The 14,683-nt window shown below is 37.5% G+C and overlaps 1 protein-coding gene across 3 annotated transcripts in view; it reads left to right on the top strand.

The window, feature by feature from the left end:
• The window catches only part of LOC136877271 (serine/arginine repetitive matrix protein 1), a 371,265-nt gene that overhangs the window by 100,101 nt on the left and 256,481 nt on the right, over window positions 1-14,683 (top strand). For all 3 annotated transcript variants that reach the window (XM_067151182.2, XM_067151181.2, XM_067151183.2), the window contains exon 4: window positions 13,169-13,348. In XM_067151182.2, coding sequence (XP_067007283.1) covers window positions 13,169-13,348 — 180 coding nt within the window. The remainder of the gene's footprint in view (window positions 1-13,168; window positions 13,349-14,683) is intronic.

Genomic DNA, 14,683 nt, shown 5'->3' with positions numbered 1-14,683 from the left:
AAGCATTATCACAATGTGAATTTCTAAGGAAGTAGAACACAGGATTCTGGAAGAACAGTTCGGTTTCCGAAAAGGCAGGAGCACTCTCCACGCCATTAACAACTTAATTGATGATATAGAAGATGCATTAAGGCATCCTCAAGGAAAATTCCATGTAGTCTTCGTAGATTATACCAAAGCTTTCGATACAGTAAACAGACGTATCCTAATCTCGAAGCTGGAAACAATAACAGGAAAAAAATAAGCTCACTGTACTGATCCATAACATGACAGCCAATTTCATTCAGATCACAGATGGCGTAACCATATCAAAAACAATAACTCAGACCAACGGCGTCCTACAGGGAGAACCATTAAGCCCCCTACTCTTTAATGTCGCCACATACGATGTTGTACAGATGATTAGACAAGAGATGGAAGATATAAAAATCTACATATATGCGGACGACATGGTCATTGGATCGAATTCCACCTACAACCTGCAACCAACCAACCAACCAACTTGAGAAGTGGGTGCAAGAAAACAAAATGGAAATTAACGCCCAAAAAACTGTATAGATGACATTCAGTAACGGAGGCCGAGAAGCTGTGGAGGACAGGATATATGTAGGACTGAAATCTCTTGTGACAGTCAACAGCTTCAAATACCTGGGAGTGACTGCAAACCGCCACCAGATCTTTCAGAATACACGTGAAATCCCGTGCAGCATCTGCCACAAAAGCAATTTTTGACATCAAAGAATTGTCCAGATTATCATTAACAACCGCTATGGCCTTATTCAACGCAAAATTAGTTCCCATCGCAACATACGAAATAGATATTATTTGGGATAAGCAGTTAAACCAAGAGTTTTGAAAGCCGCTCTAGGTGTTTCGAAACACACAAAGTCGAGGCTAGTATATAAGCTCGCGAGAACCGTTCTTTATAGAAGAACTGTGTTTGAGACTCCCATCTACCGACAGCTCGAATAAACTGCTTGTTGAAAGACAAAAGAAACGAAAAAAAATTTGGCTGGACTTCTATATACTACAGAAGCCATGGTAAATAGATCTTGGGCCACCACGAATCAAGACCTCTGACACCTGGTGACCTCAATAGCTGTTCATGGGTACCACCACGAAGTATGCAAGAACAAGTGTTTTCATGATCCCGGGAATAACTGTGTATGTGAGTTGTGCGATCAACCTGGTGATCGTTACCACATTACCACTTGTAAAAAACGAGTAATACCCCTGGTAGACTATTGTGCTTAATTAAAATGTGTACAATCAAAATGCGGGGTAAAATGTATCGCCAAAACTTATGTAACATATATACACAACTTGTGTGCATTTCTTAATAATAATTTAAAGTAGAAATAGAAAATGCGGAGTCGTTGGGTTTTTCTTTCGTTAGTGTGGTTTTTTTGTTGCTATTTTTCTTTACGTCGCACCGACACAGATAGGTCTTATGGCAACGATGGAATAGGAAAGGAATGGGAAGGTAGCGGCCGTGGCCTTAATTAAGGTACAGCTCCAGCATTTGCTTGGTGTGAAAATGGGAAACCACGAAAACCATCTTCAGGGCTGCCGACCGTCGGATTCGAACCTACTATCTCCCGGATGCAAGCTCACAGCTGCACGCTCCTAACCGCACGGCCAACTCGCCCGGTGAGTGTGGTTTTAGGGTGGTGTTTATATTTGTTAATTATCCGTTCTATGAAAGAATTACTGTAACCGTTAAATTTAGCAATTGCGCGAAATGTTCAATTCGTTTTTTATGTCTTAGACATCAGTATCTTGAAGGCACAATAAACGAAGCTTTTGTAAGTTACGCGTTGATGTACTTGTGGATGCAAAGAGTCTTGGCGAATAGTAGACACTGTTTGCATGGGTTTTCTGAAAATCTTGTAGGATAAAAGGGTTGGGTGTCTATTTATGGTCAAATCTAAGAAATTTCTTATTTTCTTAATTTCAGATTCGAGAGTTAAACTTGACGTGAGGGTCAATGTTATTGAGGTCGAGAGGAGTGGAAACCGCGTTCGTAAATTCTTTGTCCATAATTACCAGAGTATCATCAACATATCCGTCCCAAAAGACGTTATATTTAAAGTTATTATTATTGATTTTAGAGTATTCTAAGAAATCCGGATAAATCTCCGTTAAGATGCCTGAGGCCAGTGAGCCCATTGCTAAAATGTCTTGCTGATATATAGTATTGTTGAAAGTAAAAAAGTTATTATTAACAACCAATTTTAGAATAGACAAGACCAACTACAATATCTCAGACCTTAACTGACCTATCAAAACTGTCCATAATGGCGGCAGCTGGAGTGCTAGCATGCGTTTGTTTTGATTTGTGTAAGTCGTGCTGTTACCAAATATTTATGGAAATTTGAATATTATTAATCGTATATTATATTTATTTATAGAAGAAGGTTGCAGATCATCTTTCAGTGCCGTAAGAAGCCATTTGTTCTCAAAGAGCTTATTTATTCCAACAATATCGGTGGTGATAAGGTTAATATTGATTCTCATGTTCTTTGAAAGTTTTTTCCTTCATTTTTAGTTACCTATGCAATATGTTTATAGTTTAATGTGCTGTGTGCCTGGATGTAAGTAAGAACTTCAGTGTTCCCGTTTCCAAAAGACCTAGTATTAAGACAAAATTGGGTTAAGAGCATTCGTAAGGGAAACTTCGAACCGAATCATAGGACTAATAATGTTGTGTGGATTAATTATTTTATCATTTTTGAAATCAAATGTATTGTCAGGGAAGACATTATATACCCATAGAAGGTGGTGATCTAATTCGAGTGCCGTGCAAACCTCCGAAGTTTAAACTAATGATGCCTATCCTAGCATTTGCCTTATCAGCCAACGTACCTTACTACAAAGAACATTAAATCAGTCCCTGAAATCATGACTAAAATTTATGATTTAGAGACTAAATTATTCTTAAACGGTGGTGCAAGAATGATGTAATTAATTTTCAACGTTTTACAATGAACATGCATAAACTAAACCTAACCCCATTTCCCGTGGAGTGAACATGATTATGTTTTTTAATATATAAAATACAATATGCCATCAATTCTGGTGTGTTTTAAGCTGACGAAAGCTTTAGATGGTCAAGTGTATCATACAAATATCGCTTGTACCTACTCAACAATACAGGTGGAATTTGGAGGGTTGAAATTTTGTTGGAGAAATTTGTTTGCGTGTTTTACATAATGGGCTGTGGTTAATGGTGGTGTTACATAGTATTTCATGTAAGGTTAATAATGTTCTTTGTTGACATCTATATATCGTATTTGCTGACCGGAGATTCATATGTGAAATAATTTTATACTCTGTGTCTGTTTTAACCTGACGTTGATACAATAATTCTCCCTTCGTTATTTTCCCCTCTGAAATTTCATTTAGACTTACAATACGCTATAACGCTACTTTTGGTGTTTAATTATTCATATTTTGAGTTAGTGAGTTCCATTTCATGACGTTCGACTTGTGATATTTTCTTTAGGTGACTCGAAATAAACATGCATAACCTTTCCCTCAACCTCTCATATCGCACACCGATGTCCGCCATGTTTATTCTGGATTACGGTCTGATGTAATTGTAGTTGGTCTTGGAATAGAAATGAAGTCCTGGATTTCGTGTTTCCTTAAGTGTGTTTATTTAAGTTATTTTCGATAATAGGGAATAATTTTGTGGTCGGTATGCTGGGGTACATGTTCACGATGTCAAACGAGTGGAGAGAATGATTTTGTTGGATGTCAAGATTTTTTAGGTTTTTTGTTTTTCTGATAAATTTATTTGATAAAAATTGATCATTTTTCTTTAGAACTGGGAACTCACATCATCTATGTTTTAGAACATTTTGACCTTCACATGAAAATTCCGCTAGCACTTCAACAAATTTCAAATACATCGTCTAATGTATTTATATGTGTTGCTGAACTGCAAGCCTTTTTATTCATCATGCTGGTGATTGACTTCAAATCTCTTCGCTCGAAGATAAATATCTACAACATTTTTATGACAAATGCCCCATTCTATTGTATTATATGTATGTTCATAAGTTTTAGCATCAGTTTGAACTCGCATCACAGACAAGCTTTTCTTTTTATCTAAGCATTTTATTTCTTCCATGTTTCATGTCATATGTTTGTACATTTGCATACCTGCCAACCCTTCCGATTTACTCGGAAACTTTCTGGTTTTTAACTCGTCATCCGATTTTCCTTTTTATTTTTACTTCTTCCGATTTTTGACTAAAATAACCTCTAGTACGGCCAATACTCTTCCCCTAGAATAAAGGATAAATTCTTATGTGCTTGTGTAATTTACGAAACCTCATTTTCAAGTGTATTTATTTGATACTTTATTTCGTGAGTGTTTCGTCTGCCGCCTTCGTGTATCGTGTTTCCCGCGCACCACAGCAGCGTGTGCGCTTGATACAGTTGGGGATTCGGGGCGGCGATCGTCCTGCAAACAAGAGGCCAGCGCGCGCTAACGACTCTGTTAATCGGGACGAAAGAATGAGTTTGTTATTGTGGTGTTCGTGCGCTGTTAACATCGTTTCTGTGCGTAGTTTTGTCGGAGTTGTAGGCCACGTGTTTTTTCTTGCATTTCTATGCTTTCCCCCTCTGTCAAGGTCGCATGTTAATAATGTATGGGGCATATTGAATTGTTTTGTATGTGGTAGTTTTGCGTATTTAAGTGCATAATTTTAATGAGTTGAATCGGTGACAGTTTCTGGCATTTTTTTTCTCGTTATAGTCACAAAATATAACGAACGTTATCTCCAAGTGTTCAGAGATAACTGTAAATTTCCGTTCATTTTACCATCTGTCGAAGGAAACTACCGTATTTTCTCGCGTAATTAACGCCCTTGCATTTTTTACGCATCTTATTATTTTTTGGTCCAAAGTGGGGAAAAAGAAATGTTATGTATTTGACGCATCCACAACTTCAAACATCCATCACTCAGTTCCGGATGCATTTCGAAATAAAGATGTCAATACTCGTAGCAGGCTTCCTATTGCGAAAGCGGGCATTTCAAACACGGGGCAACGTGCTGTTATTAGCCGTCAGGAAATCCCACTGCACTAGTTTTACGAGTGTTTTGGGTACGGGTCATTCTGTGATCTCAAAGTTGCCAGTCCACAGTATTGGAGTATTACTGCTTCGTACAAACTCGTCGTGATTAGTTACGCCGAAACATACTGGAATAGAGCAGCGGCCAACAAGTCTCGCAAAGCATTTCGCGGACCAAACCGGCAAGTTTCTGCAAGTAGAGGATAATCTGCTCAAATATATGATTTTGTTACGCAATGTTGGGTAAGCTGTTTCTCACGAAATGCTGTATTTTAAAGAATGAGAAATAGCAGCGGCACATGGAATCGGTGTCTCGAATTTGAATGTTAGCCGAGGCTTGATTAATTTTATGAAGAGAAATGGACTTTCTCGTCGACGAAGAGCAACATTATGCCAAAATATGATGAATTATTTCAACAAGTTGCATCGCTTTGTGATTGAGAAGCGTAAAGTGAAGGAATATTTGATCGCCCCTATAGGAACCGTAGGTCAGACTCCAATCAGTTTCCATATGCCACAAAATCGAACAATCGATAAGAAAGGAACATGCAGTGTTATCGTGCGTGCTACCGGAAGCAAGAAACAATGATGTACCCGTACTGCAATGCTTGCTGTAACAGTTGATGGCAGAAAGCTTGCACCTTACGGTACATTGTTCTAAAATGAAAAACAATGATTAAAGCAAAATTTCCACGAGTGATTCCACGTTTGTATTCAAGCAAAAGGGTGGATGGACACGTTACTCGTACAAGATTGGATACGAAAGGTTTGGGGTAATGTAACAGGGTCTCTCCTTCGATGCCCGGCCCATCTCGTGTTGGACTTTTTTCTTTTTTGCCGGTATGTCATTTAGGTTGTATTGTCAGCTCGTAATGAGAAGAATATTTTCTAGTGTCAGTACTTGAAACCCATGTGTCTAACTTTCCTGATGTACCCTATTTGACTTTTCAGAAAAAATCTCACGTCGGAATTTTACGCCAAATGATGATAACTGCAAATGAGTTGAACCAATTGTGTTTATATTATATTTGATGTATCTTTTAAATGTAAATGAATTGTAAATAATTTGTAAACTGAAGTCCTTGAATAATTTACGCATCTGAAGTTTTCGCCTGTATTTTTCTTCAAAAATGTGCGTTAATTACCTGAGAAAATACTGTATTATGCATTTTGTTGTGTGTGTCGGTGTGACATAAATAATATTATTCGTATATAAGTGTAAAAAATGAGAGTTATTAGTTACATTTTCTTGTGACCATTTTTATATTTTCTTTGTTGAAGTTTTTAAATTTAATGGTCAATTCGCATTGTAACTGTAGATGTGTGTGCCTTTTATCCTGACCTTTTTTCACATAGACTGTGGTGGAATATTATGCGATGAAATCCAAGAATTAAAAAATCTTCCTATTTTTGGTTTCTAAAAGTTGGCAGGTATGCTTTTGTGATTTTTAGTACCTTGCATTATTTGTGTCATCGGCTGATGATGACCTAGATCTGGAGTCGAAACTAGTACCATGTGTTAACAGCTTGTATTTAACTCACATTACAAAATAATTTGTATTGAAAGTGAAATCATAAATGTACTTAATTTTAATGCAGTGTTTGAAATTCGGCCGGTAAAGTATCGATAATCACATTATCGATTATCATCATGCTTTTGTCAGCTGTTTGACCTTAACTGCTATTTCATTCACTGAGATGTGTCCAAACAAGTAGCAGGCTGTTATTTTGAATTTATATATAACAACTTTAGTAATTCTGTTGTGCTTTGTAGCAGCCGAAATGCTTTTTTTATGTATGGGTGTAACGTTGGCGGTAGTTCTGAAACTCTTGGAATTGTGTGACAAATTCATAAGTGATTTAGTGTTTTTAGTGTTCATAATGAGTTCAACTAAGAAACGATATTATCAGTCTTTTAGGGAAGCATATTCTGCTGAATTTCCTTATTGTATACAATCGCGGAAAGGCAAAACATTTGCATTCTGTTCCATGTGCTCGTGTGATATAAACATTTCTCACGAGGGAAGAACAGAATGAGTAAATCACATTAAATCTGTTATACTCGTTTCCAATACAAAATTTAAGGATGGCGGTCAGAAAATTAATTTTTTTTTAATCTCTTCTGAAGCCGACCTTGATGTAGTAAGAGTGGAATGCTTGTTCACTTCATTTTTAATTGAACATAATATCCCATTAGCTTCTGCCAATTATGCTGGTGGTCTGTTTAGGAAAACGTTTCCTGGTTCAGAAATTGCAAAAATGTATGTCTGTGGTCGTATGTGAACCATACATTTGGAAGAAATGGTTACAGGTTCAAGAAGTGAACCATTTTCTTTAGCTACACGAGGCAATGATAGTAATGCTAAACCTCACCCTATTGTTGTCACCTGTTTTGTGGCAAAGCAGGAAAAGATAGTTAGCTCAGTGTGTCTGTCACAGCTTTGGTGGGTGATACAGCATGATGTAATATTGGTAACTTGGTAATTTCACAGTTAGAGTGTTACAAAATGCCAATTCAAAATTGTGTAGCGTTCTGTTCAGATAATGCTTGAGTCGTCATTGGAAAGAAGAATGGAGTTGCTGCTGTTTTAAGGGAAGCACAGTCATTTGTCTTCAGACTGGATTGCTCATGCCATTTGATTAACTTGGTTGCTGAGAAAGGTGCAAGCAGTTTGTCTGTTTAGATGGACTATAAATCAACATCTTTTATTATGTAGAAAAGAGTTGGAAGAGGAAGGAATGCCTTAGGAAATTCCAAGAGCTTCACAACAAGGAAACGAAGAAGATACAGAAACATATTTGCACAAGATGGCTATCGTTATGAAGGTGTCTGCAGAGGCTGTTAGAGCAATGGGATCCACTACTTGGTTTCTTTAAACTTCATTTACAATCCCAAAAGCCGAGCCTGGTAGTTCCAAAGACCATTGGAAAGAGGTACGCTACTGAGTCGTCAGAATTGGTCGCTCACAAAAGATTTGCATGTGTCTCAAAATCTGCCACACCTGTGCTAAAGAATAAGAACATTATTCAAAATTGTGAAGAATTTTTTTAATGGTTTTGTCATCAGAATTTAATAAGGCATACTGTGCTTACTGTATTCTATCTCAATTCTACACTTCAGAGTGCTTACCCTCACATTCATAAACTACTAGAACTAATGACAAACCTGTTAAAGCAGCTGCTTTCCAGATTTATTAAACCAAAAGTGATCAGATGTTCCCTTGAAAGTTCCATACCGTTCTATTGAGAATCAGAGAGACAGTAATGAGCTAGTCATTGTCGTTAAGACAATGAACTTGGTGAAGGAACTAAATGATATAGATAAATCAACATTCTTTTCATCTGCCAGTGGTTACTTCTGCACAGCATGCGATTATATTATTAACAAGTTCCCTCTGAATGTTGGAAGTACTGAAACATGCAAAGGTTGCAGATGTTTCTCAAAAGATTTTCATCATTGCTGCTGAGGAAAGACAGTGAGTAGGTTGAGGATGCAATGAATGTGCTTCAGAACCAATTTGTAACTCTTCAGATTGATGACTGTGCTACTGTTGAGAGTGCGAATCTGACAGATGACACCAAATGGGCTCGCTTGGTGAACCAAGAATATCCGTGCTAATGCTTTCTGTTCTGACTCTACCGCACAGTAACGCTGAGTGTAAACGTGTGTTCAGCTTGGCAAAAAAGAACCATAATCAGTTTAGGTCCTGAATCATCATCATCATCATCAGTTTGCCCTGCCAGCGAGCCGGGTAAGATGTTTGAAAATGAGCGTCTTCCAAAGTTGCTTATTCAAAAAGATTTTGTTGTCCATGACGGATTCCCAATTCCATCCTCTTCTCTCCAAGTCTTCCCTCAGTTCGTCCATCCATCTTCTCCTTGGTCTTCCATCTGGTCTTCTACCTGTTATTCTCTTTTCTGAATAAGCACATGGTAACCCTGTGCTATTCATTCGTTTAACATGCCCTTTTCTCCATGGATTCATTTAGACCTGGGTTAGATCGAATCTCATCATTTTTCACGTGATCAAGTTGTGTCTTTTGGAGGGTAGTTCTAAGAAATTTCATTTCACAGGCTTGAATCGTACTACAATCCTTTGATGTTAGTTTGCAGGTTTCCTGAGAATATGTATGGATGGGAATGAAATATGACTTGTACAGGATCATTTTTGTTCTTTGTGGGACCTTCTCATCCCATAGTGTCTTAACGATACTGTAAACGTTGGGGCCTTTGGTTACTCTGTTTGTTATTTCTATCTCAGCTCTCTTATTACTAGCCATTACGCTTCCTAAATATCTGAATTGGTGTACTACTTTAACTTGGTGGTCCTGTATTTTTATGTTGCATTCTCTATTATGTCTGCTGATTTTCATTGCTACTGTTTTTGATGGGTTCATTTTCTTTCCATAATCATCAAACTTCTTACACCATGCATTCAGATTTTTTTGCACTCCCTCATCTGTTTCATCCCATATTGCCACATCGTCTGCAAACACCAGAGCCTGAAGATCTTCATTACCTTTTCCTTTTAGTTCCTTTAAAATGGTACGCATAACTGCTGTGAATAGAGGACATGATAAGGCACTTTGCTGTTGTACTCCTTTGATTGTATTGAACCTTTCCGAGTTTTCACGTACTCTCACCGCTGCATTCTACAATTTTGGACTCTGCCTTTCTTTGCCTACCTTGCATATTTCGTCATCCAGCTGTTCTACATTCTGCGAACCGCCTGCTGCTTTTTGACGCATCTGGTCAGCTGCTTCGTCTCCTCGCCCAGCCGGCTCTGTGCTTACTGTGCATGATTTTGCTTCCCTCCTCCGCTCACGTCACCGTTCTGCACTCGCTACCTCCTGCCTATAAAAGCTCGCGTTGGCGTTATCAGCGCTGAGTTGGGTTATGGAGTGATATTTGTGGGGAGGTATTTTATGTCCTTGTACAGCTGGACTGTACTGCTTGTCATCAACGGGACTTATTTCTACATGGAAGTGGGTGAGCAACCAACATGCACACAATTTTTTTTTGTTACAACCTATTGGTCTCGCCCCTCTGGCCTGACATTAAAAACTTCATCCCGTCAAAACTTATTTTGAAGGGGATTTCACCATTTTTGAGGCACTTATCGCCGCATGATTGATAAATTTTGAAATGTATTTCGGCTGTATCTCCAACGTAGGATGCTAAAAGGTTTTAATGTATCATCTATTCAATACATATAAATGTTTAAACATTAGGAATTTATTATTAATTCCATTTGAGACATATTTCGCCCTTCATTGAGGGCATCTTCAGTCAAATTAGTTCCTCAAGGCAAAAATCAGGTATCTGATTAGTGATTAAACTATAAACATTAAGATACATTACAATGGGGAAAAATTAAGCAACCAAGAAAAATTGTTTTTGTTCACTGGTGATACAGTTAAACAATGTAAGTTTATATAGACATAGTAGTCAGCACCAATGCGTAAAATCACTGGGTATTTTAGCAGAGTCCAGCAGGGGTGTTCCGAAGAATAATTGACGCACTCGTTAGAAAATCATAGGAGATTATAAAGTTTATACAAATATTTACATTGAAACAGTCGGGGGAGAAAGGGTATAGTATCTGGCGTCAATGTTCGTAACATTAATTACTGCCGTTGGTTGAACGATTACAGGTTGACAGGGTAATTATACAGTAAATTTGCATCCAAATGAACAGTTGAGAAATCACAGCTTATATACATATTTACAAGAGAGCAGCTTGGTGAAAAAGGGCATAAAGATGTTTAGCATCAAGTGCGTCCCGTTGTCTTAGTTGTTGTGGACATTTAACTTTCAACTTAACTATGGGTGTCTCGTAGATTTTGGGACTGTCGTGCCTATTTTTTGGTACGAATTAAGCTAAACATCAAGGATTTGAGTGAGCAGACTTTCCCATCCTCTCTCCCCATCCTTCTCATGTGTCTTCCTTTCCGTTTCTCGTTAAAAAAAGAAAAAGGTGGATTGTAAAAATTGTTCCTTATGGACATTCTATTTTGAGTGGTTGGGAAATTAGGAGAAGTGGCTTACTATTCCATTTTATGACTTAAACTTTCTTCTATTTCTTATTAATGTTAGTACAAACCTAGTGGCTGTTCCATTCAAAATGTTTTTTTTTACCACGACTTATTCTTTTAATTGTGAGAAGTGCTTGTTACTCTGCTTTCAGATTTGAAATTACCCTTGTTCTTCAGTAATATCTCGTACAACCCTGGTGGTTTATGTCATTGTAGAATAACTCACACCACATGTTTACTCTAAATAAAATTACGAAGGGTGGGTGTTGTTCAAATTTTGCACTTTGTTTCGTGCCATGCCCTTCGACTTTTTGTGTATCGTCTATTGTATTACAAATGATGTTTGTTCCAATAACACGTGATGCGTGCATAAATTCTAGTCAGACTCATTGTAATGCCTAAGCATTGTGTGGCTACCTTTTTATGACAGACTTGTTGGTCTTGGGTGTTGTGAAAAAACTGTTTTCGAGCATTATACAGAGAAAAATATTGTAAGTATTTTCTTTTAGTCCTAATTGTTTTAAATTTCTTAATAAGTATTTTCAAAATATATATTGTTGTTGCCTTTTGGTTGTCCAAAGAAAAAAAAGGCCTTTTTCTTTTCCTTTTTTATCCAGATGTCCATGTACTTACCATGGTCTGGCCTCTTGGGTCTGTCCCATAGCATTGCTTCTTACGCATAATGAACTCTGCTGGAAAATTGTGTCGTAATGACTACTTGGTTCGATTCTCGATCCATACGTCCTGCTGAGGCTTATGAGTTTCTTGGATTGTATCGCACGGTTATTAGCTTTACCGCGAGTGTATTTAAAATATGTTGTGACTTCTCTGACTTTGAAGGTTGCGTTCTACTGGCATGAAGCCTTCCCTTCATATGCTCACCACCTTAGCAGGCGTAAATAAATACAAACAGTACTGACACAGCTTTTGCAATTTGTATATAGCATTTGGATCTTCCTAATAAGGTACACCAAGTTTTCTAAGACTTTCCCATCCTCTCTCTCCGCCCTTCTCATGTGTCTATTCCTTTCCGTTTCTTGTTTAAAAAAAAAAAGAACCTTATACGCCTTTTCAAGGTCCATAAACACAATAATTAGGTTTTTTCCTTTTTCCCAGTGTTTCTCTGCCAACATCCTCAAAGCAAATATCAGATCTGTTGTGCTTCTTTCTGCGCTAAAGCCATGTTGTTCCTATTCTAAGATAGGCTATAGTATATCCCTTACTCTGGCTTCAGTGATTTTCTCCAGAATTTAAGGCCATGTGATAGGAGGGTAATGCCTCTGTAATTTTCACATTTCCTTCTACTCCCTTTCTTAAAGATAGGAACTATCATTCCTCAGAGTCAACAACTGAAATTCTGGATTCTATTTCTGTTTTGAAAACCAGAAGTACTGGTCTATGCTACTCGAGTAGTTTTCCTGCAGAATTTCTGAAGAAAGCAAAGAAGGCTACTCATCTCCATCTGTCATCTCCCTCCTGTAATGGATAATATTCTGCATACTGTGAACTTGACAGAATTTTGTAAATAAGTGTACATTTTTAGTTTATTTTGAAGGTGACATATTGTAAATAAGTGTACATTTTTAGTTTAATTTTGACGGTGACATATTGTGACCCGCAAGTTTAAAGTGCAGAGTAACACTCCGTACTGTGTGAACTGTTCCCATTGTTAGTAAAAACAGATGAGCGCTCATCAAGATGTAACTTTGTGTAAGTATTTAATTTCAAGGGTGATCATAACATGTATTTGACTTGTATTAGTGTTGTATGTAATCTCCCCTCCTTGCCATCCCTTTTCACTATGTCTCAAGACTTTGCAACACTGCGCATGGTGTTAACATTTTCCTGCTTTAGGATCTTCTGGATTCCTCTTTTTGAAAGTTGACAGGTATGCAGTTCTTTTTGGTAGATTGTCAACATTTTACTCTATCCCTTTGTGAAAATTGCTAGGATGCTTTGCTTTTCACATAATTTCAGCAAATTGTTAGACTTGTTTGGCAGATGTAGTGTTCTGGTGCCAGTTTCCTTTGTAATTGATTCTTTGTTCTAGGTCAAAAACACCACCAGGGGCTGTAGGACCTGTGAGGGAAGGACCCCGTATGGGCCCTTACAATGTAGGCCCTGGTGAAGTGTCTCCTGGACGAGTATATCAGGGTCCGCCTGATCCTTACCCTGGAGCAGTGCCTGTATTAGATGTCCAGCATAGGACTTTGGGTTCACTTGGGGAAAGGTAATGTTAGCTTCAGTTTTATAAGGTGTTGACCATTGTTGTTTATGCACTGTAATCCTCCTCTTGCATGGTCATGATTTAGAGAAAACCTGCATTTAACACAAGAAATTTCATGTCCAGGAAATTATTTCAAAAGAGTAGTTTTATATTCAATTTAATATAATTCGCGTGGAGGTTAAACACAGTTTTTTAATATCAGGAAATTTTGAAAACCTCAGTTATTTGTTTCTGCTTGTTAGGTTATGCAACCTTAAGTTCAGTGCAAGAGATGTCATTAGCTTACTGAGGATGATTGAAGCCACAAGAGGAATTTGTCGAGCACCAATGCTTAGATAGTGCTAAAGTGAGATGTGAGGCTCACGTATTAATCGGACCTTAGCTATGTAGGGTGGTGATCTCGCACAGCAACTGTCGTGGACTGAGCAAAGCTTAAGACTGACTATGTCCCACGAATTTTGACCATTCAAACAAACACTCCGCTACACTCGCACCTATCTATATGCATTACGTTTTGCCTTGTTGGAAATAACATCTTGATTAATTCATTTCATTATGTTCTGTATTGATAATTACCATATTTAGAATATAATTAGAATTTTAGAATAAGGTAATTATCAATACGGAACATAATGAAATAAATTAATCAATCAAATCAATCAAATCTCTTTATTTGCAAATGAGGTGTCTACCTCGGTGGCAAATGGTACACTAAAATACATTATTGTCAAGCACTAAATTAACAAGAGAAGAAAATTTTTCTATAATACAATATTATACAATTTACGGTAACAATGTTTTCTATTAAACACACAGCTCATCCTTAATAAATTTATATTGTTTACAAAATTCTACTTATAATATCTCCTGTACTACTTACAAATATAGTCAACTGATATACAGTATGTGGAATTACTTCAAATGATACTATACAACTGGTATAAGATTAATATTTACATTGCATTTATTTATTTACTTTTTTTTTACCCGTTCTGGATCCTAAGTAGCATAACGACCTGCTGCGTCTTAACCAGAGCCCCTTTTGCCACCACTTTTCAGAGTTCCTGAAGGGCCTTCACAGCTACCGTAGCGGTCCCAGGGCCCTCGAAGTCCCAACTGTACTTCACCCCTACAGGCAGTCCCCTACTTTGGCTGTCCAAACTCCTTAGACCAGGGGATGGAATTAATTTATTCACACACATTTTTTTATTTACAATAACCTGCACTGGTCGAATGCCATCTAACACTTCATTTATTTTCTCTGTTGCTGTTTATTCTCTTCTTGAATATCTGTACAGATTTTGGAAAAGGATCAAACACCACCTCTCGTAAACTGTT

Source organism: Anabrus simplex, chromosome 7, assembly GCF_040414725.1.
Source record: "Anabrus simplex isolate iqAnaSimp1 chromosome 7, ASM4041472v1, whole genome shotgun sequence".
Classification (NCBI taxonomy): domain Eukaryota; kingdom Metazoa; phylum Arthropoda; class Insecta; order Orthoptera; family Tettigoniidae; genus Anabrus; species Anabrus simplex.
This window is presented reverse-complemented; position numbering and strand designations above follow the sequence as displayed.